A 20,678-nucleotide genomic window follows, 5' to 3' on the forward strand; every position below is an offset into this window, starting at 1 on the left:
AGGAGATCTAAAAATCCAGCAGGAGCCTTCATCTTCAGCTAAAATATCATTTTTCTGTGTAAACTCAACTTCAAAGATGTCCTCAGTGCCACACACGGCAGATTTTGCATTTGTGCAATTTTCCTACAAACATACGACTGCTCATTTGTGGACTACAGATATCCAACTGCAGGCACATGCATCCGATGGATGCAATGGGTAGGCGGAGCTGGGAACTCTGGTGAAGATCTCGTTGCCTAAAAACCCTGAAATTAAAAGGAAACCTGCATGCATGCTGCCAATGCTAGGTGCCTGGCTGCCATGCCGATCTAATGTCTTTAGCCGTTTTGAGTCACTGACCTGGAACAAGGATGCAGATCTGGAATTTCCAACTTCATTGGCTGCAAGATTTTTCCAGTTAGGTGACTCAGAATGTGCCGAAATCAAAGATTCAGCTTTACAGAGAAGCAACCAGCATTTAAGGAGCCCAGCAATGGAAGCCTCCAATTTTTCCCTCAACACGGGTCTCCTTTAAGCCAGTTGGATATTGATCTTGCCAGCTTCAACCTGAAACATCAGGTGTGCCGACAATTGAAAGAGAACCAGTCTTCTGAAGTACACAGCACCCACTGAAGACCAATCCATGCTGCTTTAGAAGCCACGGCTTTGCGTATCCCTCGCCCTGCTTCCGGACGTCGCCAACGCATTCAATACACAGCCAGCATGAGCGCAACTCTCCTGAAGGCGCTGTGTACCCCTAAGGGTTAGTGACAACTTGACCGGTTGACTTTTAAGACTCCTCACCCCTTGTTTAAAAGGAAAATCACACAGTGAAAGCAATTCCTCACATTCATTTGTTTTCTTGCTTCTTTTTTTTTTTTTTGTATTTTCTTAAAAAAAAAAAAAAAAAGGCATTAACATGTCAATGTAAAATAATATTCTGCCAAGCACAAAGCAATAAGATTGATTCCCGAAGACACGATTTAAAATGTAGTGATCGTCCTAATCAGACACCCCCACCCCCCCTTGCAGATTCCTAGGCACATATCTATCGGAAATAAAGCAGCGTACAATTCATCTCTTAAATATCCATCTTAAAAAAAAAAAAACTCTCCGTAAGATGTGGGACTATGGAAATAAACCCGACCCCTCCCTGTTAGCAGTATACAGACTTAAAATATTTAGTGCTTGGTATGGAATCATTTTCAGAATTAAAAAAAATAAATGAAAGAAAAAAAAAATAAAAACTGTATACATCCATACATGTTTCATAAAAGGTGTTTGATACATTAATTGTTAAACTGATAATCATAAATAAATACAAATAATACATAAGGAATGTCTACTGCAAACTGAATATATATATATATTTATATATTTCAAAGTGTGGAGGTGGGAGATGGGGAAGAAAGTGTTACCCTCAATTACGGCCTAGGTGAGTAAAATCTGGAGGAGAGGACGTGATGGCGTGGTTGATGAGAAGTGTTTGGTGGTCTCCCCCCCCCCCCTGTACTGCCCACTGGAAATAAATGTGCGTACCCCCTCACTTCACACAGCAGAGCCAAATACAGGCCTCTCTCTGCAATCTACTGTCCGCAGCACGCTACTGGATGAGGAGGGGGGGACTGCTGTGTCATCACCCCCCCACCCCCACCCTTGGCTTCTTAGGGAGAGCTTCCGTATTGCTGGCGGCCCCAACAGCTCGTCTTGGTACCGTTTTGTGTGGAAGTGTAGAGCTCATCAGCAGCTTTGAATTTTGACTGGAAGTAGGGATTTGTTATGTAGCCTCTTCTAAAAGGGAGCTCCCATCCAGCCGATTACATGAACTGCATCTGGAACACAAACACAGAGAAGGTCAATCACTGGACAACAGAAGACATGTCTGACAAGTTTAAAATGTTCATGTCATTTTCAAAATTTGAATCAGAACGCCAACCAAAAAAAATTGAACATATAGAGCCCATTGTGATAAGAGCAAATAAAATTACTTTTGTTGCAATAGTCACCCTCAATCAAGAGGGTGGTGTAAATATATTTGTTCAGGCATTTCCAGGAATGGGGTGAAAATGGTCTCCCAATTGTGCGCCTTTGTTATCAGCCAATCGTAGAGTACCATGATGGGGGCTACAAGCAGTTGTACAGACACATGGCACAGGAGATCTGGAGATCAGTAGCACCGAGATGCAAAAAGGTGAAATAAAGTAAAAAAAAAAAAGTAAACAAAAAAACAAACAAAAACAGTTAACTACTTGCCGACCAGCCGCCATCATTCTACGGCGGCAGGTCGGCTCTCCTGGGCAAGAGCATGTAGTATAACGTCAGCTCTTAGAGCGGCCACTAGGGGCGCATGCGCGCCCCCCGCTCGCCCCCGACTCCCGTGCCCGGCGATCGCCGCCGGGCACACGCGATCGCTCGTTACAGAGCGGGGACCGGGAGCTGTGTGTGTAAACACACAGCTCTCGGTCCTGTCAGCAGGGGAAATGCTGATCTTCTGTTCATACAATGTATGAACAGAAGATCAGTGTTTCCCCTAGTGAGGCCACTCCCCCCCCCCCCCACAGTAAGAACACACCCAGGCATACTTAACCCCTTCCCCGCCCCCTAGTGTTAACCCCTTCACTGCCAGTGGCATTTTTATAGTAATCCAATGCATTTTTTAGCACTGATCGCTATAAAAATGCCACTGGTCCCAAAAATGTGTCAAAAGTGTCCGAAGTGTCCGCCATAATGTTGCAGTACCGAAAAAATCGCTGATCGCCGCCATTACTAGTAAAAAAAAATATTAATAAAAATGACATAAAAATACACCCTATTCTGTAAACGCTATAACTTTTGCGCAAACCAATCAATAAACGCTTATTGCGATTTTTTTTTAATGAAAAATACGTAGAAGAATACGTCTCGGCCTAAACTGAGGAAAAAAAATGTTTTTTTTATATATTTTTGGGGGATATTTATTACAGCAAAAAGTAAAAAATATTCATTTTTTTCAAAATTGTCGCTCTATTTTTGTTTATAGCGCAAAAGATAAAAACCGCAGAGGTGATCAAATACCACCAAAAGAAAGCTCTATTTGTGGGAAAAAAAGGACGCCAATTTTGTTTAGGAGCCACAGCACGACCACGCAATTGTCAGTTAAAGCGACGCAGTCCCGAATCGCAAAAAGTGCTCTGGTCTTTGACCAGCAATATGGTCCGGGGGGTAAGTGGTTAAAGAACAAAATAAAGAAAACCCTAACTGGATAAGAGACTCACACAAGCACTCACATTCTGTTCCTGGGGAACCTGCTACTATCCTGACCTACCTGCCAATATACACTATTAGCCAGATTCAGATAGACTGGCTTAATTTTGAGGCGGCGTAGTGTATCGCATATACGCTACGCCGCCGTAAGTCAGAGAGGCAAGTGCTGTATTCACAAAGCACTTGCCACCTAAGTTACGGCGGCGTAGCGTAAATGGGCCGGCGTAAGCGCGCCTAATTCAAATGATGAACAGGGGGGCGTGTTTTATGTTAATGACTAGTGACCCGACGTGATTGACGTTTTTAACTAACGGCGCATGCGCCGTCCGTGGACATATCCCAGTGTGCATTGCTCCAAAGTACGCAGTTTCGACGTGAGCGTAAATTACGTCCAGCCCCATTCGCGTACGACTTACGCAAACGACGTAAAAAGATAGGCTTGTTCCGACGTCCATACCTTGCATGGGCTGCGCCACCTAGGGAGCAGCTTTATCTTTACGCCGGCGTATTTCTTGCGTAAACCGCGTAACTAATTGCGACGGGCGCATGTACGTTCGTGAATCGGCGTATCTTGCTCATTTGCATATTTGACACGGAAAACAATGGAAGCGCCACCTAGCGGCCAGCGTAAATATGCACCCTAAGATACAACGGCGTAGGAGACTTACTCCGCTCGTATCTTAGCCTAATTTAAGCGTATCTGGTTTCCAGAATACGCTTACATTTACGACGGCGTAGATTCAGAGTTACGACGGCGTATCTACTGATACGCCGCCGTAACTTTACCTATAGGTAAACCTATAATAAGGCTTACCTATAGGTGGTGTAAATACCTACTAAACAGGTACGGTTTAGGAGATATTTACTGTACATGAAGCCAGTGACATCACTGGCACATGTGCTCTGAACGGCCACCAGTACTGTTCCTTCAGAGCCCTGTGCCGTAAACAGTGGCTCCTGCGAGCATGTGCAGGGGTGACGTCATTGCGGCTCCAGCCGGTCACAGAGTAAAAGTCCACGAACCCGGAAGCAAGATGGGTGAAAATAGGAAGATGGGAAGTCTGCAGCTCTGACTTTTTCCTCAAACAAAAAGGTTTCTTATTGAGCACAAGAAATGAGACATACGGATTTATTTTGCTCTAGAACATGCAAGGACTGCAGACATTAACTTACAAGGAATCAGTACATTTTACACCACATTAGAAACGGTGACATATCTCTCCCCACACAGTCAAGTAAAGCCTTACTAAACATCATACAGTACCACCGGGTAATCACCATTTTGTGGTCTTTAACCGCTTGCCGACAACCGCGCAAACATTTACGCTGACAGAATGGCATGGCTGCGCTACCTGCATGTCCCTTTGAATTTGCTGCAAGCCGACTGTGCCCGAGGGACCCGCGGACTCTATGTCCGCCGGTGTCCCGGAGCTGCCATACGGGGGTATGCCTGTGTAAACAAGGCATTCCCCTGTTCTGCCTAGTGACAGGACAGTGATCTACTGCTCCGTTTCATCGGGAGCAGTGATCAGTGTCAAGTCACAGGTAGCCACACCCCCACACAGTTAGAATCACTCCCTAAAACACACTTAACCCCTTCCCCACCCCAGCACTGTCCAGGTGAGAGCCTCGTCTCTTCTGGTAGAGCTACCGGGTTTCCCTATGTCGTCATTGATAGGCCGCAGGCTGTTTCGGGTTCAGCGTGCACGCCTCACAATGAGGCCCGCTCCCTCCTCATTTCCTCAATGAAAGGTTACGCCTCCTGGGATATGTGACATGTGTATCCCAGGAGGCAAAGGGTGGAGAGTGCATGTTGTTCGCCTGGGCCAGGGCTGCCCAACCAGTGGCCCGCGGAGCTCTCTGATGTGGCCCACAACCTCCTGCTCAGGGATGCGGGTTGGCAAGCCCAGATTGCAGTTTGTCTACCCGCCATGCCAGAGCATCAGTGTTGTGAATGAAGCCAGCAGTAGAGGAAGCAAGCAGCTGTGGAGCAGAGCCGCATAAGCTTACTGCATAGCACCGGCTACGGTCATAGATGGAGTGATACCAAATGCACTAATTCATAGAACAACAAGTTTATTACTAAAATCACAGTGTACAAATCTGTTCTGCAGTGGTTACTGGGCTTCTTTCAAACTGATCCGCAGGTTTAGCGCAGAGTACCTGCGGCTTACCTGGTTTTACCTGCGGGTTTGGTGAACTTTCAGAAAGTGCACCACACCTACAGGATATAATAGAGTTCTTTGGCAAAGTACAGCTAACCTGCAGGAAAGCCAGTGTACTGCGCTACATCCACTGTGTGGGTAGACGGCAGACCATCAGTGTAAAAGTAGACAGACCCTTTAACATGGTCTGTCTGACCCTCCATTCACCTCTAAGGAGTGGCAGGTGTAAACAGACTTGTGTCCGTTTACACCTGCCTCTTTCCAATCCGATCTGCTAAAAAAACAGAAGTGGATCCGTCCCCTTCCATTTGATCATATGAGAGGGCCCATAGAGTAGAGTGGGCTGTGTCTGTGTCCGATTTGCATAAGCAGAGTGGACATGTCACCTGCTCATTGTGGTCCGCCACTGGTTACTAAGTCGCTTAAGTGGCCCTCGCTCTTCAAAAGATTGGGAACCCCTGGCCTAGGCAAATGACGTAAAAGTGGGATGTGGCAAAACATTTTTTTTTTCAAAATAAAATCAATACTATTCCAAAAGAGAACAGGAGGAGTGGAGAGAAGGGATCGAGATCTGGAGGGTGAAGATCCACCAAGTTTCTTGGGGGGGAGGGACTTCTATATGTATTGTCTGGGCAAGAACACTACTAGCCAACTAGCTATTGATCAGGAAGGAGATGAAGGCAAGTTAAAATCCAAATTTGTGTGTTTTTTTTTATCGGGTGAGTGTCAAGGTTTTGATGGACTTGGGGCACCAAAGTCATGTGTGGCCCACTTTCTTTCTTTGCACTAGCCCAGAGATCACTGGGGTTTTTGCCCCCTTCAGAGATGGTTATCCTAGTTGCAGATTTGTCTTAAGGTGAAAAAAATCCGATGCTTACAAGCCCCCCAGCCCCCTGTTTACTTACCTGAGCCCTCGAAAGTCCCGCGCCGTGAACGCGGTGGCTACTGGCCCCAGTTTTCTCGGCTGTTCTTGGCTCTTCATTGGAGATTGATAGCAGCGCAGCCACTGGCTCCCACTGCTGTCAATCTAATCAATAACGTTGCGCACCAGGGCCGAGTGATAGTCAGCGGCAATGGCTGCCGGCTGTATTACGGGAGCGTGGCTGCAAGCTAACCCCCTTGGGAGAGCGGTTCCCATGAAGGGGGTTGGCTCTTGCGGGGTGGGGTGGTGCCGAGGCAGCTGCCGAGGGACCCCAGAAGACCAGGATCGGGGCCACTCTGTGCAAAACAAGCTGCACAGTGGAGGTAAGAATGGCATGTTTGTTATTTCATTTTATTTTTTTAAACAACCACCTTTACAACCCCTTTAAAGTATATTGTAAATGCCAACACTGTCTATGCCCTTTTTGTCTTTTAAATATACCATTGAAAACATTAACTATAATTAAATAGTGCAAAAAAATACCAGTTGGTCATAACTAAAATTCAGAGCTGTCCTGTGTCTCCTGCTCATTTTCTGTTATCACAAAAAGCGTAATTATCCCTTCCAGCTCTCAGTATTAAAGAACAATTTGCCTTTATACTGTAGTGGTGAAAGAGTGGAAGGGGTTGAGCATTTTAGCCAAAGGCCACTGGGCAGGGCTGACACCACTCAAGCCACAAAAATGCAGTGCTATCTTCTCAACAGGATTGGGGAACTGAATGTACTTTCTGTACCTGCACGGTCTTTTACCACTTCCCTACCGAGTCATTGTAAAATTACGTCAGCGGGAACCTTTCCTCTTTCAGACTGGATGTCATAGGACGTCCTTGTGAAAAATATACTACAGCGCTAATTAAATAATCAATTCCATGTGCACCTAAATAAAAAACCAAATAATATAGCTGCTATCTTGAGTGATACCAAATCCAAACAGTGAAACATATAAAATATAGATGCGCTAATATTAACTTAAAAGGTGATAAAACGTACAAAGAAAACTAATCAGGGAGAACACTCCATAAACTGTGAATTACTAATATGTCCTTAATAAGTGCACAGTGATTAGCAGGATTCCATGCAGGGAAAAAATCACTCTCTTCAATCTGAATGCTAATCCAGCCCTCCACCGCTGTGATCAGATGATACAGGCACTCACAGACAGGGATTGCATGAAAGAAAAGAGAATAAACCTCATTGCGCAATATTCGATGACAGATCAAAAATGTAATCAGAGCATTGACATATGCACTCATGAATCCCCGCTTTCAGTAAAGCATGAAAACGCCACTCAGTATGCTGTTTCCTCAGCTCGATCCGATGCACTTGGATTCAATCGCAGGCTCCTCCCTACGCGTAACGTCACAGGCACGCGACTTACTCATGGGTTCCTACCTGAGGACTTTGTGCACTTATTAAGGACATATTAGTAATTCACAGTTTATGGAGTGTTCTCCCTGATTAGTTTTCTTTGTACGTTTTATCACCTTTTAAGTTAATATTAGCGCATCTATATTTTATATGTTTCATATGACGTCCTTGCATTCCCGGCCGCTAGGGGGGGCGCACGCGCCGTCGCTGCATTGCTCGGGACCCGGTGCGTGTGCCCGGCGGCCGCGATGTCCGCCGGGCACACACAATCATGGCAGAACAATGGATCTGTGTGTGTAAACAGATCCACTGTCCTGTCAACGGTGAGGAGACTGATGTGTGTTCCCAGTACAGAGGAACACACATCGGTCTCGTCCCCTTGTGAGTCCCCCTCCCCCCTACAGTTAGAACACACTTTAGGGAACATATTTAACCCCTTTAGCGCCCCCCAGTGTTAACCCCTTCCCTGCCAGTCACATTTACACAGTAATCAGTGCAGTTTTATAGCACTAATCGCTGTATAAATGTGAATGGTCCCAAAAATGTGTCAAAAGAGTCCGATATGTCCGCCGCAATGTCACTGTCACAATAAAAATCGCAGCTCGCCGCCATTGCTAGTAAAAAAATTTAAATAAATAAAAATGCCATAGTTCTATTCCCTATTTTGTAGACGCTAGAACTTTTGCGCAAACCAAAAATATGTAGAAGAATACGTATGTCTAAACTGAGGGAAAAAAAGTAAAAAAAAAAAAAAAATGTATTAAATCAAAAAGTAAAAGATATTGTGTTTTTTCAAAATTGTTGCTGTTTTGTTTATAGCGCAAAAAATAAAAAAACGCAGAGGTGATCAAATATCACTGAAAGAAAGCTCTATTTGTGGGAAGAAAAGGGTGTCAATTTTGTTTGGAAGCCACGGCGCACGACCGCGCAATTGTCATTCAAAGTGCGACAGCGCTGAAAACAAAAAATTGGTCTGGGCAGGAAGGGGGTGAAAATGCCCTGTATGGAAGTGGTTAATAGGGATAAAACATGTACCCCGACATACATTTTAAAGCAGGCCATTCACAAGATTCACTTTATCCTATGTGCTTTGTAAACTCAAAGTCTTATGCATGCCTGTGTGAAAAGCTTACCTATAAATAGTAAGGGGAAGGGGTTGCATATACAGTGCCTTGAAAAAGTATTCATACCCTTGAAATTCTCCACATGTTGTCATGTTACAAACAAAAACGTAAATGTAATTTATTGGGATTTTATGTGATAGACCAACACAAAGTGGTACATAACTGTGAAGTGGAAGGAAAATGATAAATGGTTTTCATTTTTTTTTTTAAATATGTGAAAAGTTTGGCGTGCATTTGTATTCAGTCCCCTTTACTCTGATACCAACTAAGATCTAGTGGAACCAATTGCCTTCAGAAGTCACCTAATTAGTAAATAGAGTTCACCTGTGAGTAATTTAATCTCAGTATATATACAGTTGGTCTGTGAAGCCCTCCGAGGTTTGTTAGGGAACCTTAGTGGACAAACATCATCATGAAGGCCAATGAACACACCAGACAGGTCAGGGATAAAGTTGTGAAGTATAAATCAGGGTTAGGTTATAAAAAAAATATCCCAAGCTTTGAACATCTCACGGAGCTCTGTTCAAATCCATCATCCGAAAATAGAAAGAGTATGGCACAACTGAAAACCTACCAAGACATGGCCGTCCACCTAAACTGACAGGCCGGGCAAGGAGAGCATTCATCAGAGAAGCAGCCAAGAGGCCCATGGGAACTCTGGAGGAGCTGCAGAGATCCACAGCTCAGGTGGGAGAATCTGTCCACAGGACAACTATTAGTCGTGCTCTCCACAAATCTGACCTTTATGGAGGAGTGGCAAGAAGGCGGCCATAAGTCATCCCGTTTGCCTGAAGTCATGTGGGGGACACAGCAAACATGTGGAAGAAGGTGCTCTGGTCAGATGAGACCAAAACGTAACTTTTTAGCCAAAACGCTATGCGTGTAGGAAAACTAACACTGCACATCACCCTGAACAAACCATCCCCACAGTGAAACACGGTGGTGGCATCATCATGTTGTGGGGATGTTTTTCGGGACAGGAAAGCTGGTCAGAGTTTATGCGAAGATGGATGAAACCAAATACAGGCAGCGGTGGGGGGGGGGGGGAGAACATGAGGCAGCGGTAGGGGGGGGGTCAGAACATGAGGCAGCGGTAGGGGGGGGGGGTCAGAACATGAGGCAGCGGTAGGGGGGGGGTCAGAACATGAGGCAGCGGTAGGGGGGGTCAGAACATGAGGCAGCGGTAGGGGGGGGGGGGGTCAGAACATGAGGCAGCGGTAGGGGGGGGGGGGGGGTCAGAACATGAGGCAGCGGGAGGGGGGGGGGTCAGAACATGAGGCAGCGGTAGGGGGGGGGGTCAGAACATGAGGCAGCGGTAGGGGGGGGGGGGTCAGAACATGAGGCAGCGGTAGGGGGGGGGGGGTCAGAACCATGAGGCAGCGGTAGGGGGGGGGGTCAGAACATGAGGCAGCGGTAGGGGGGGGGGGGGTCAGAACATGAGGCAGCGGTAGGGGGGGGGGGGTCAGAACATGAGGCAGCGGGGGGGGGGGGGGTCAGAACATGAGGCAGCGGTAGGGGGGGGGGTCAGAACATGAGGCAGCGGTAGGGGGGGGGGGTCAGAACATGAGGCAGCGGGAGGGGGGGGGGGTCAGAACCATGAGGCAGCGGTAGGGGGGGGGTCAGAACATGAGGCAGCGGTAGGGGGGGGGGGTCAGAACATGAGGCAGCGGTAGGGGGGGTCAGAACATGAGGCAGCGGTAGGGGGGGGGGGGTCAGAACATGAGGCAGCGGTAGGGGGGGGGGTCAGAACATGAGGCAGCGGTAGGGGGGGGGGGTCAGAACATGAGGCAGCGGTGGGGGGGGGGGTCAGAACATGAGGCAGCGGTAGGGGGGGGGGTCAGAACATGAGGCAGCGGTAGGGGGGGGGGGGGTCAGAACATGAGGCAGCGGTAGGGGGGGGGGGTCAGAACATGAGGCAGCGGTAGGGGGGGGGGGGGGTCAGAACATGAGGCAGCGGTAGGGGGGGGGGTCAGAACATGAGGCAGCGGGGGGGGGGGGGGGCAGAACATGAGGCAGGGGGGGGGGGGGGGGTCAGAACATGAGGCAGCGGTGGGTGGCGGGGTCAGAACATGAGGCAGCGGTGGGTGGCGGGGTCAGAACATGAGGCAGCGGTGGGTGGCGGGGTCAGAACATGAGGCAGCGGTGGGTGGCGGGGTCAGAACATGAGGCAGCGGTGGGTGGCGGGGTCAGAACATGAGGCAGCGGTGGGTGGCGGGGTCAGAACATGAGGCAGCGGTGGGTGGCGGGGTCAGAACATGAGGCAGCGGTAGGGGGGGGGGGGGTCAGAACATGAGGCAGCGGTAGGGGGGGGGGGGGTCAGAACATGAGGCAGCGGTGGGTGGCGGGGTCAGAACATGAGGCAGCGGTGGGGGGGGGGGGCAGAACATGAGGCAGCGGTGGGTGGCGGGGTCAGAACATGAGGCAGCGGTGGGTGGCGGGGTCAGAACATGAGGCAGCGGTGGGTGGCGGGGTCAGAACATGAGGCAGCGGTGGGTGGCGGGGTCAGAACATGAGGCAGCGGTGGGTGGCGGGGTCAGAACATGAGGCAGCGGTGGGTGGCGGGGTCAGAACATGAGGCAGCGGTGGGTGGCGGGGTCAGAACATGAGGCAGCGGTGGGTGGCGGGGTCAGAACATGAGGCAGCGGTGGGTGGCGGGGTCAGAACATGAGGCAGCGGTGGGTGGCGGGGTCAGAACATGAGGCAGCGGTGGGTGGCGGGGTCAGAACATGAGGCAGCGGTGGGTGGCGGGGTCAGAACATGAGGCAGCGGTGGGTGGCGGGGTCAGAACATGAGGCAGCGGTGGGTGGCGGGGTCAGAACATGAGGCAGCGGTGGGTGGCGGGGTCAGAACATGAGGCAGCGGTGGGTGGCGGGGTCAGAACATGAGGCAGCGGTGGGTGGCGGGGTCAGAACATGAGGCAGCGGTGGGTGGCGGGGTCAGAACATGAGGCAGCGGTGGGTGGCGGGGTCAGAACATGAGGCAGCGGTGGGTGGCGGGGTCAGAACATGAGGCAGCGGTGGGGGGCGGGGTCAGAACATGAGGCAGCGGTGGGTGGCGGGGTCAGAACATGAGGCAGCGGTGGGTGGCGGGGTCAGAACATGAGGCAGCGGTGGGTGGCGGGGTCAGAACATGAGGCAGCGGTGGCGGGGTCAGAACATGAGGCAGCGGTGGCGGGGTCAGAACATGAGGCAGGGGTGGCGGGGTCAGAACATGAGGCAGCGGTGGTGGGGGCAAGAACAGAGGCCATTAATATCCAAGCATAGAGCCTATTGACTCATATAGAGGTTGGCAGTTGGCTTCCATACAAATTATTTTTTATTACATGTCTGGAGGCAAATCGAACTAAAATCAAACAAAATGATAATTTTAATAAACCAATGAAAGCATATTCAGACAAAGCAAAAAAATAAATACAAAAAAAAAAACACACAAACCCAGCAATCCAACCTTCTACAACGTATGCATTAGAGAAGCCACGGTGTAAAAAAGATAAAGGAAACAGAGCAAAGTCTGTCCATAACGGCCCACATAGTCTAATTTCAAGGTTGGGTTTTGACCAAAGTATGGACGCTCAGAATGGAGGTTAGCGATTTTTAAACACAAAGGTACCATGTTCTCTTGGACTCATGGAGCCGTAGCTGACTATACCTAAATGGTCCTACAAGAAATCCTGTAATGAGAGCTGTGGATAGGGGTCCTTCCCAGGCGCTCTGTGAGGACTCTGACTGGATGGGCTGGATGCTGCAGACAACTAGGTGAAAGGAGAGGCAGAGAGAGAGAGAAACAAGTCTGAGAATGACAGAACATGGAAGTGGAAAATGTCACGACACCAGAGAAATGGAGACAGACAGACAGACTGAGGACAGACAGACTGAGGACAGACAGACAGCAAAGCAGAAGAAAAGCACATAAACTCATCATCTTCCAGCTACATCACTTCAATTGGATTCATTTTTCTCATGAACTTTAAATATACACATTATTTAACTGAGAATTTGATCATCAAAACAGTTACGGTAATCCTACATATATACATTCACTATACGGCTGGACACCTGACCATCACATCTATAGGAGCTTGTTGGAGATCCATAACCATCAATATGGAGTTGGTCCCCTGTTGCAGCTATAATAGGTGACAGTTCACTTCGCAAAGAATACCCAATCATGTGCAAGGAAAAAAAAAAAAAACAGCATTACTACTTGCACATGATTAGATGATAGAAGTCAGCAGAGCCTCTGCTCATTTACTAAGCCCTGGAGCAACTGTACTTACAGGGGGCAACAGCACTTTGCAAAGTGCGCAATCCATTTGCCTTTAGAAAACCCCAATATGTTTTTTGATGATATGTTTGTTAAAGATAGATTTTGTAAAGTTTAAAATGACAGCAATGTGAACTGGCACTTGATCTTTTTTTAACCGCTCATCGACCAGCCACCTGTGTTATACTGCGGCAGATTGGCTCGGCTGCGCGAATTGCCGTAGGTGCACGTCGGTTCGTGCACAAGGTTAGCACCCACCCATTGGCCCAGAGGGGGAGCCAATCAGTGGTCTCGATGTCCATCGTTCACCCGTGATCATTCCCCCGCAGAGACAGAACGGGGATCTGCCATGGTAAACAAGGAAGATCTCTGTCCTGTCAGGGGAGATCACATGGGTGTAGGTGGAGAGGCGAGCGGGGTGGCGACTTCACTTTATTCAGAAAGTGCACAGCATTCCAAGAGGTGGCACAGCACGGGACCCAGAAAACAAGTGGAGATCGCTGGAGTAGTAGTGTCGAATTTTTTGTTTTCCCAAACTTCCAGGGGCATCAGCCAGGTTTGCTATATACATCGTAGTACTGACCCAAGCTTTACTAAGCTAACCAAGTATAACATATCAGTACCTGGAATCCTTTGAAAAAATAAACCTGGTGCTTAAGTCGTTAAACTTTTTGTTTATAAAATTAAAATCATCTTTTTTTTACTAGAAAATTACTTCGAACCCCCAACCTTTTTTTCCCCAGACACCCTAGAGCAGTGTTTCCCCAACTCCAGTCCTCAAGGCACACCAACAGGTCATGTTTTCAGGCTTTCCATTATTTTGCACAGGTGATTTGATCAGTTTCACTGCCTTAGTAATTACCACAGCCGTTTCATCTGAGGGAAATCCTGAAAACATGACCTGTTGGTGTGCCTTGAGGACTGGAGTTGGGAAACACTGCCCTAGAGAATAAAAATGGCGGTCGTTGCAATACTTTGTCACACCGTATTTGTGCAGCGGTCTTGCAAACGCAATTTTGGGGGGGGGGGGATAAATATATTTTTCATGAAAAAAAAAAAAAAAAAGTTAGCCCTTTTTTTTTTTATACTGTGAAAAATAATGTTATGCCGAGTAAATTGATATTCAACATGTCATTCTTGAAAATTGCGCCCATTCGTGGAATGGCGACATACTTTGACCCTTACAAATCTCCATAGGTGACTTGAAATTATGTACAGGTTACCAGTTTTGAGCGACAGAGGGGGGTCTCTAGGCCTAGAATTATTGCTCTCGCACCAACCATGGCAATGATACCTCACATGTGTGGTTTGAACATAGTTTACATATGCGCGTGCGACTTGCGTATGCGCAATGCGGCAGTAGGGAGGTGGACACCTCTCCCGCTCCTGTTAAAAGTGATCTTGTGGCAAATCCGCCACGGAGACCACTTATCTGAAAGCGGACCGCCCGCCGGTTAAGAATATACCAGAGCTATAGCAGCTATAACAACAGTATTCAACGTCAAAGCACCAACGTATGACAGCGGGCGGTCCGGAAGTGGTTAAATAATATGTCAAGGTCTTTTACAAGAGGCCATTCAAGATTGCTTGTATGTGCAGCTCCCATTGTTATAGCCCAATATTGGAACACATCAATAAGCTAAGAAAGGGAGCCTGGAATTATGTACTGTCATGAGAATGGAGGAATCTCACTCATGGCCCGCTATCTCTCCTTCCTGTGTAAATTTTTGCTTAGAAGATGGATCACGATTCTCTCACGATTATCGCGGTGTAACATCAAAAAAACAGGGCTAACTATCGTAACATTTTTTTTATTCATTGAAGTGTATTTTTTCCCAAAAAATTGCATTTGAAAGGCCACTGGGCAAATACAGTGTGACATAAAATATTGCAGGAATTGCCATTTTATTCCCTAGGGTCTCTGCTAAAATAAAGAATGTTTGGGGGTCCAAGTAATTTTCCAGTAAAAAAATATTGATTTTAACTGAACAAACGTCAGAAAAATATTTGGACTTTAAGTGGTTAAACTTCCTGCATTTATACACAGAAGTTTGATCCAAGGAGGAAGTTTCATGTTACAAACTTGGCAGACTGCCCCGATTTTTTCTTTACACACAGAAGTTCATGCCTGTGATCCAAGAAGGAAGCATTAGTTACAATGTTTCCTGTTAAAAACTTGGTAGACTGCTCAGATATTTTCTTCTGACATCTGAGTGAGCAGATAAAGTCTCTCCACTTGTTATATTGAAAGAATTAGCAAACTCTGCATTGGAGATTGTGAGTGGGGGGGGGGGGGGTTGTTGAATCGATGACATATGTGCATTGGGGTGCCACTAAAAGTGAATGGTACCAGAACCCACTGCAATGAAAAGGCTTTAACCCTCTTAACCCTGAAGATGGCCATAGACCGTTCTAATCTGTTGGAATTGTACCTAAGTGGATCTATTGAATGGCTTGGGTAGAACCAGCATGTCAGATTTTTCATGAGATTATTGTCAATGGCTTTAGCCGCTAGTAATATTCACTGTGCGTTCTCCCGGTAGGGAGAGCACAATAGCTGTTGGAGAGTAGCAGTTAGCTTATTATTGCACATTTGGTTATGACATTCCCAAAGTGTCGGGTCTTTGCAATGCGCACTTTAGTGTTGTTTACCAACAGACAGATTTATGTTATAAGGTATCTCATCCCAGAAGTAGCATTGCTAGTTCATAGGGAATGAGCGAAATGCTGGTCACGTAATAGCTGCATCCCCCACAAGGGAGTGACGGGGAGACGTTGCTCTTGCTAGAAAGAACAGCTCATGGAAGACACCGGCATTCATTTACATTTCTCCCCATCTGAACAGATGAACGGTCTGTGAGCCAAAATCAATGTCTGAAGCGGAAGAACGATGGATGTAAAAAACACACAGAAGAGCAAGTGTGATCACTTCCCCGGCTGGCTCATTTAAATGAACTACAAAAAGGAGCTCATACAGCTGATGGCCATAGAAAGGCTCCGTTTCATCACCACAGAATGATATCAATTGGCTCACGACTCATAATTAACTCATGATGAGAGGGATGTTAAGCAAAAGCTTCATGTACTTTATCAGCATTCCCTAAAGCTTGGCTAATCAAGTAGCCCCACCATGCCCTATAATTCCACCTGTACCTGTAGATATTACCATCCATATCACCCACCTATGCTTCAGCAACTCTCCATAAAAAGAACTCTACCCGACAAGCCCACCTTCCTTCCCAAATCTGCTGCTAGACCGGCAATCAGAGCCTGCCTTCAATCCACAATAGAGAGATCAACTCCAGGTTACCTGCTCCTAGTAGTTTTTTCTCAACCATCACCTGTACAGGTTTGATGAATGGGGATCCGTCAAAGGGGTTGTAAAGGTTCATTTTTTATTTTCTAAATAGGTTCCTTTAACCACTTAACCGCCTCCTGCACATATACGTCGGCAGAATGTCTACGTCCTCTTTAAAAGCCCAGCCGTGGGTTGCGGGCGTGCGCCCGCGGAGCGCTCCCGCGACCCGGTCCGAAGCTCCGTGAACGCAGGACCAGCGGACCCGATCGCTGCTGGAGTCCCACGATCGGTCCCCGGAGCTGAAGAACGGGGAGAGCTGTGTGTAAACACGGCTTCCCCGTTCTTCACTGTGGCACCGTCATTGATCGTGTGTTCCCCGATATAGGGAAACACAATCAATGACGTCACACCTACAGCCACACCCCCCTACAGTTAGAAACACAGATGAGGTCATAACCCCCTTAAGCGCCCCCTTGTGGTCAACTCCCAAACTGCAATTGTAATTTTCACAGTAAACAATCCATTTTAAATGCATTTTTTGCTGTGAAAATGACAATGGTCCCAAAAATGTGTCAAAATTGTCCGAAGTGTCCGCCATAATGTCGCAGTCATGAAAAAAAAAAAATCGGGCAGCTTGCCATTACATGTCTTGCTCTGTTTCTCAATGTCTGATCTATCCACAATCTTACCTAGTTTCCTTTTTTAACTAAAAATGCAAAAGGTCTGCTCTTCCTCGCAATTCACAGATTGACAATATGGGGTTGATTTGCTAAAACTGGAGAGTGCAAACTCTTGTGCAGCTATGCATGGTAGCCAATCAACAGTCTTAGGCCCCTTTCACACTGGGGTGTTTTTCGAGCGAAGCCTCATCTGCAATCCCAATGTGCACCGCTAAGACCCTAAAGTTTTAGGGCGTTTTTGCAGTGCCTCAGTGTGAAAGGGCAAGGCGGTTTTACAGCGCTTTCAATTCATTTCAATGGAGAGGGGCGTTTTTGGAGCATTTTTTTTTAAGCCCAAAAGCTGCTCCAAAGATGCTGCTTGCAGGACTCAGTGTGAAAGGGTCCATTGAGATGCATGGAGAGTGTTTTAATAGCGCAATTTTTATCACTAAAACGCTGTAAAAACGCTTCAGTGTGAAAGGGGTCTTAAAGGGGGGGGGGGGAGTGGTGAGATAGCTGGAGCTGGGATTAGTGCTGCAGAAAACCTACGTTAGACTTGCCGGTAACCGTATTTCTACGAACCTTCCAGGACGGCACACCTGAGAGATGAGGGCTCCTCCCCACAGGAAACACAATCAATTGACAGCTTGTTATAAATCGCCACCCTTCCCCTTGATCTCCAGTATGTAATAAAGTAATCCCGAACTGGTTCACAAGGGACATCGTTCCACATAGGTACTTACCACCTAGCGTTTAGCTTATCTTTCCCTCCACATAGGGCGGGAAGTAGGCCTGCCGTCCTGGAAGGTTCGTAGAAATACCGTTACCGGTAAGTCTGACGTAGGTTTTCTCCTATCACCTTCCAGGACGGCACACCTGAGAGGATAATAAAGAAACCACAGGCTTACTTTAGGGTGGGACCCCTGCCTGCAAGGCCTTTCTGCTAAATGTCAGATTTTGACTTGAATTTTTTTACCTCCACTCCCTAGTGTGTGATGAAGGTATCTTAGCTGGATCATGTAACTGACCTGCAGGTCTGCTCCACCTATGCCCCTGCCTTCTCTGCAGGATCTAGGTGGCATGGGCTCTTAAAGATAAAATCTGAGAGCCTGTGAATTTTTTAAGATAAAGATTGACTTCCTGATGCTTATGTATCCAATTCCCCTGATTTGTGTTTGAATGTCTTAATGCATGCCTTGTGAGTAAGAATGAGCTCCGGCGTGTTCGCATAGAACACATGCAGAGCCCGCCAGGAACTCGGCACCCGCGCTGCGCTAATTACAGCCAGGCAGACATTGTCCGATGCTCGGCTGTAGAGATCGGGAAATGTCTGCCTGGCTGTCATTAGCGCAGCGCGGGTGCCGACTTCCTGGCGGGCTCTGCATGTGTTCTATGTGAACACGCCGGAGCTCATCCTTACTTGTGAGATGTCATATTTTTTCCAATAAAGACCAACCTTGTTTTAAAAAAAAAAAAAAAAAGATAAAGATTGACTGTCAACTTTCTAACAATCATGGTCTATAATGTCGATGTGTTCGGGAGAAACACAATCAATACTGGGGAACAAGGGGAAGGGTGGGGACTTATAACAAGCCGTCAATTGATTGTGTTTCCTGTGGGGAGGAGCCCTCATCTCTCAGGTGTGCCATCCTGGAAGGTGATGGGAGAAAATGCTGTTCGCAAGAAACAAATGCAGCCACCCATTGAAAATCTGCCTTAGGTGTAGATATTCTTATGCCCCTTTCACACTAGCGGACCGTATGTCCGCTTTTTTATCCATCCGTTGCGGATGAAAAAGGGACATACATTGGTCCCTATGTGATTGCGGGTGTCAGCGGATGAACATCCACTGACACCCGTAATCGTCCGCCTCCGCAAAGATCCGATTTTGCAGACGGAAGAAAACCCTATTTTTTCTTCCGTCTGCGGATTGGATGAACACGGACATACGGTCCGTGTTAATTCGATCTCCCCATAGGGGAGAGCGGAGAAAAGACAGGGCCGGTCCCTGCACAGTGTGCAGGGACCGCCCTGTCATCCGACGGCTCAGCGAGGATCAACGGAGCGATCCACGCTGGGCTTACGGAGGCGGATCATTACTGACCCGCCCCGTGTGAAAGGGGCCTTAGGTTCTTCAAGTGTCCATGAACTGCAAAGTAGTCTACAGAGCAGAAAATCACTCACCGCTGTCATTTATTCATCATAATTAAAACTATGAGACAGAGAGGAGGGGCAGTGATGTCACAATTTCCACCTTGATTAGAGAACATATTTTATTTATTTAAAAAAAAAAAAAGATTCTCTGAATGGCAGCCGTGCCGACCAATAAACCCCCCGTGCTCAGTGTGCAGCGAGGAAGCCACTGGAGCAGCCCTCGAAAGATTCCGGATCTCGCCGTCAGCGAGCCAAAAGTCCTCCTCTGCACTGTGTGTGACATAAGATCAGCCTTTATCCTCGCCTGACACCGTTTCGGGTTTTGAGCATTATCCTTTACACAAAGATGCAGAATAGAAGGGAACATTTTTCCAAGCTACTGCCATGTCAAAAGAATAAAATATATATCTACATATAGAAGGACAATACAACCTTCTGAAAAGCCTTCAATGGCTTGAGAATTTTATTCATTTCACAGAAAAACTCGATAAAACTTAAACGCTTTCATTCGCCTCGGGGCCATTTTGTCGATTACATCATGTGACTGTTGGCACTACGAAGCTTGGCACCTAACACATCTCTGGCTACAAATGAGCCGATAGCCTGAGTGTGCACATGGCTGGCAGGTAGACTTTTAGGATGGTCTGCGTTACCTGTGCTCCTGATACAGGGCCAAAAGGATTAGGTGGTCTCATTACAGGTTGGTTGTATATTAATGCTTGTTGTTGTATTACTGGTACAGATCCCATCTGAGGAGGCTGTGAAAAAAAAAAAAAAAAAAATGAACACAAAAATATTTTTCATACATATCAGATCCATCTCTGCCAAGCTTATTCTTAATCACGTTTTAACATATGCTCGCCTTTAATTAAAGTAGCTAAATGTTCATTCATAACTAATGAATGAATGTCGGTTCCTGATGTATTTTGGTAAGGTCACTGCAATATCCCGATTCATTTTGGCAAAAAAAAAAAAAATAGATGGGTGTAGAACACCATCAGGCAAATCACATCTCATTACTGATCCGCCCTGTGTGAAAGGGCCCTAAACCTAACAAAGGTTTTCTCCCCTTCATGACCAGAGAATTTTTTAGCTATTCTGCACTGTTACTACAACTGGCAATTGAGCAGTCATGCAATACTGAACACAAAATGTCAATTTTATCACACAACTAAAGTATTCTTTTGGTGGTATTTGATCACCACTGTTCTTTATTTTTTTTTATTATATGAACAAACAAAAGACAATTTTGTTTAAAAAAAAAAACACTACATTTTCTACTTTGTTATAAAAAAAAATAATAAAAAAAAGTTTCTTAAATTTAGGCAAAAAATTTATTCTGCTACGTCTTTGGAAGAAAAAAAACAATAAGCATATATTAATTGGTTTGTGCAAAAGTTATAGCGTTTACAAACTATGGTATATATACTGGAATTTACTACAGACTGACTGTATACTGGTAATGGCGGTGATTAGAGACCTAAAGTGTGACTGCAATAGGGT

At 46.8% G+C, this 20,678-nt stretch overlaps 1 protein-coding gene across 7 annotated transcripts in view; it reads right to left on the reverse strand.

Annotated features, from left to right (window-relative positions):
* Nucleotides 1–863: 863 nt before the first annotated feature.
* The window catches only part of PICALM (phosphatidylinositol binding clathrin assembly protein), a 179,472-nt gene continuing 159,657 nt past the window's right edge, over nucleotides 864–20,678 (reverse strand). For all 7 annotated transcript variants that reach the window (XM_040340082.1, XM_040340079.1, XM_040340080.1 and 4 more), the window contains 2 exons: nucleotides 19,829–19,933; nucleotides 864–1,811 (listed from right to left, as the gene is read on the reverse strand). In XM_040340082.1, the coding sequence (XP_040196016.1) occupies nucleotides 1,797–1,811; nucleotides 19,829–19,933 (120 nt within the window). In that variant the 3' untranslated portion in view covers nucleotides 864–1,796. The remainder of the gene's footprint in view (nucleotides 1,812–19,828; nucleotides 19,934–20,678) is intronic.

Source organism: Rana temporaria, chromosome 2 (assembly GCF_905171775.1).
Source record: "Rana temporaria chromosome 2, aRanTem1.1, whole genome shotgun sequence".
NCBI classification, from domain to species: Eukaryota; Metazoa; Chordata; class Amphibia; order Anura; family Ranidae; genus Rana; species Rana temporaria.